The sequence below is a fragment of the Helianthus annuus genome, chromosome 9 (genome assembly GCF_002127325.2).
Source record: "Helianthus annuus cultivar XRQ/B chromosome 9, HanXRQr2.0-SUNRISE, whole genome shotgun sequence".
Taxonomy (NCBI): Eukaryota; Viridiplantae; Streptophyta; class Magnoliopsida; order Asterales; family Asteraceae; genus Helianthus; species Helianthus annuus.
This window is the reverse complement of record NC_035441.2, coordinates 25,707,232-25,710,014: the sequence shown is the minus strand read 5'-3', so window position 1 is coordinate 25,710,014 and position 2,783 is coordinate 25,707,232. Positions and strand designations below refer to the sequence as shown.

The window sequence follows — 2,783 nt, the reverse complement described above, 5'->3', positions numbered from 1 at the left end:
GAGAAAAGAATAGATCATTTGCAGAGATGGATATAATATACAGATCAAATGAGATTTTCTCAGTTTGATATAGGTTTTTTATTTTTATTTTTTTTCGGGTTTCTTTTGGGCACTAGAGGGCCTCTTTCGGGTGTAATTGATCTATAGCGCGACAACGTACAGCTAGGTCAGCATGTATCTGGATGCAGCAGAAGATGACGTTGCCTAGCACCTCCAGGTCTTTGCTCACGCAAAACAGAGGAGATACACGAGTTGGACAGAAAAGATTTCAGAACTAGAACGAAATTGTGTGTATCGGGACGTCACACACGCATTCAAATAGCCATGTCCTAATTCCAAGTGACGTTCTTTCCTGAGGTCATAGAATAATTTTAGTGTTCTATGCAGAACCAGTCAAAGAATCCAGCCATCAGGATAAAGCCTACCAGCATATCGCTCTAGAGTCAGACCGTTTCAATATTGGTCTTACATGAGTCAGTCTTAATCCACATAATGAAATTATTTCATTTCCCATTCATGCAACAAAATATTTTTATTTTTCTTGTTTTTCGAATGTTTTTGTATTTTTCTCATTTTCTCTATTTATAGATGGATATGTTTAGATATCCCCCTAAATTTGTGCGTAAATCTTACGCGCAAATTTACCTAAACAACGAAAACGTATGTACACAGAAAAACACAAAAGAAAATGAAAATATTTTTGTTGTTTTGTATAACCGTCCCATCATCAGATTTAAGACTAATCAATATCAAAATTAGAATGCGAAATTTAAATTTGTACCTTTTCGCTGATCTTGTCTTACTTATCTTATCTCCTTCAAACGAAACATATCAACTGTAAAGAAATATACATTTTGCAACAGTGAAATGTTACCCGTTATGTCTCTGGAACAACCGCTATCAACATCCAAGGATTGTCAACAGCTCCTCCTTGGTTGTCCCTGAAAATTAAGGAAATTAGTAAGACATTGGTACCCAGGCCATCGTGGTCCTGGGTATAACTGAAGCATCAACGTAAGACACTTCTCTAAAGCCCATGGTCCCTTTTGATTCAAGGACTGGTGATGTTGCTGCCTTTTGTTTTGCCTTCCAAACTTGTTTAGGCTTTTCTAATTTCTTAGGGGCCTTGGGCAAAACAGTTTGCTTTTCAACCTTATTATTTTTCAATATTTGTTTAGGTTTCAAAGCTTGTTTTCGTTTAGCTTTGGCAGCATTCCAGTCCCCATCAGATGGTTTAACCTTGGGACTCCTATTCATCATCGCCTTAGGCTTTTCAACCTTCATCGGCTTAGAATAAGATCTATCCCTTTGTGTAACCTTCTGATGTTGTGTATAGTATGGCACGTAGGGACGATGTGTGCAATTCCTAGCAATGTGACCGGGTATGCCGCAGTTGTAGCAAGTCTGCTTCTTTACATAAGGGGCATATCCCGATCCATTCCATCCAACTGATGTTGAGTATGAGTTATAAGATTTGTTGGATGATTTGTTTGCAGCCTTCTCAGCCTTTTTGCCCTGCTTCATCTGTCTCTGTTTACAACAGTTAGTACATTCACTAGATTTAGAATTTTCATTTTTAACTGTTGGCTTTGGAGACACATATTTATTTGAAGGGCCTCTCAAAGCTGGCTCAGAAGCATCCTTTCTCACATAAGGAGGAGCATCAGCAGACAGATTTGATGTTTTTGGACAGACATCATCAGCTCTTTGACAAACAACATCATCCCCCTCAACCCAATCCTCAATAGTTACTTTGTCTGCACATGAAGTAGAGGCATCAGTAACGTTCACACATTTAAAATCAGGGACTGGCCATGTTATTCCAACTTCAGATGTTGTGGGCTCAGTCACTGTTTCGCTGGTTGATTCAGCTGAACCACCTGAGTTACATTCCTTTTGTAGTGGCTCTGCTGAATCCTCTGCTGCTGAGTCAGCTACTTCAGAAGACTCACAACTGGATTCACTAGATTCAACTGATTCCAATTTCTCAGAATCTGTTGCTTCAGGTGATTCACATTTGGAGTCAGATGGAACAGGTGGCTCAGATTCTACTATTGTTTGTTCTGATTCAACTATTTCAGGTGATTCGTTTCTAGACTCGGCAGAATCAACAAACTCTGACTTTTCACAGTTAGTTGTCTCTGTGGAGTCACATGACGAATCAGATGAAGAAGTCGATTCATTTTGAGATGCATCTGCTTCCTCAGGTGATGCACTATTGACACTAGATGATTCGCCCATTTCTGATTTCTCAGAAGTGGATGTCTCAGAAGTGTCACAAGATGTGTCACATGACGAAGCAGATTCACTTTGTTTGCCCCTATTGAATTCTTTAATAAAATCAGTCAAACCTTTTAACATGGCAAACTCGATGTTGTCTACATTAATTCTAGGCTCTTTTACTTCAGGCTCTTTTACTTCAGGCTCTTTTGTTTGAGGTTGCACTTCAGATGAATTTTGAGAAAAACTTTACATAATATTATCTAATACTTGAAAATGTTTGTCAATGTTCACATTATTCTCAAAATTTAGAGTCTCGGTTTGCTTTGAAACTTCAGCAGGTTTCACAAAAGTTTTATTAAACGCCTGTTTTTCTAGAATAATTTCGGTTTTATCAGGCCTTGTGATTTTAACTTTCTTTTGATTAACAGGCTCAACCTTCCTATCCCCAGGCTTCCCATATTCCATTTCAGGCAAATCGGCTATCTCCTCATCAGTCATGGGAATTGAGGAATAGTTATGGTTGTATGGTGGGGGTATCGCCACAAAACCCAACCCCTTAT

At 38.7% G+C, this 2,783-nt stretch overlaps 1 protein-coding gene across 1 annotated transcript; it reads right to left on the bottom strand.

Annotated features, from left to right (window-relative positions):
* Window positions 1-957: 957 nt before the first annotated feature.
* LOC110944516 (dentin sialophosphoprotein-like) lies at window positions 958-2,361 on the bottom strand. The gene has a single exon (XM_022186176.1). It carries the CDS (start codon window positions 2,359-2,361, stop codon window positions 958-960), a length of 1,404 nt encoding a protein of 467 aa, XP_022041868.1.
* Between the last annotated feature and the right edge of the window lie 422 nt (window positions 2,362-2,783).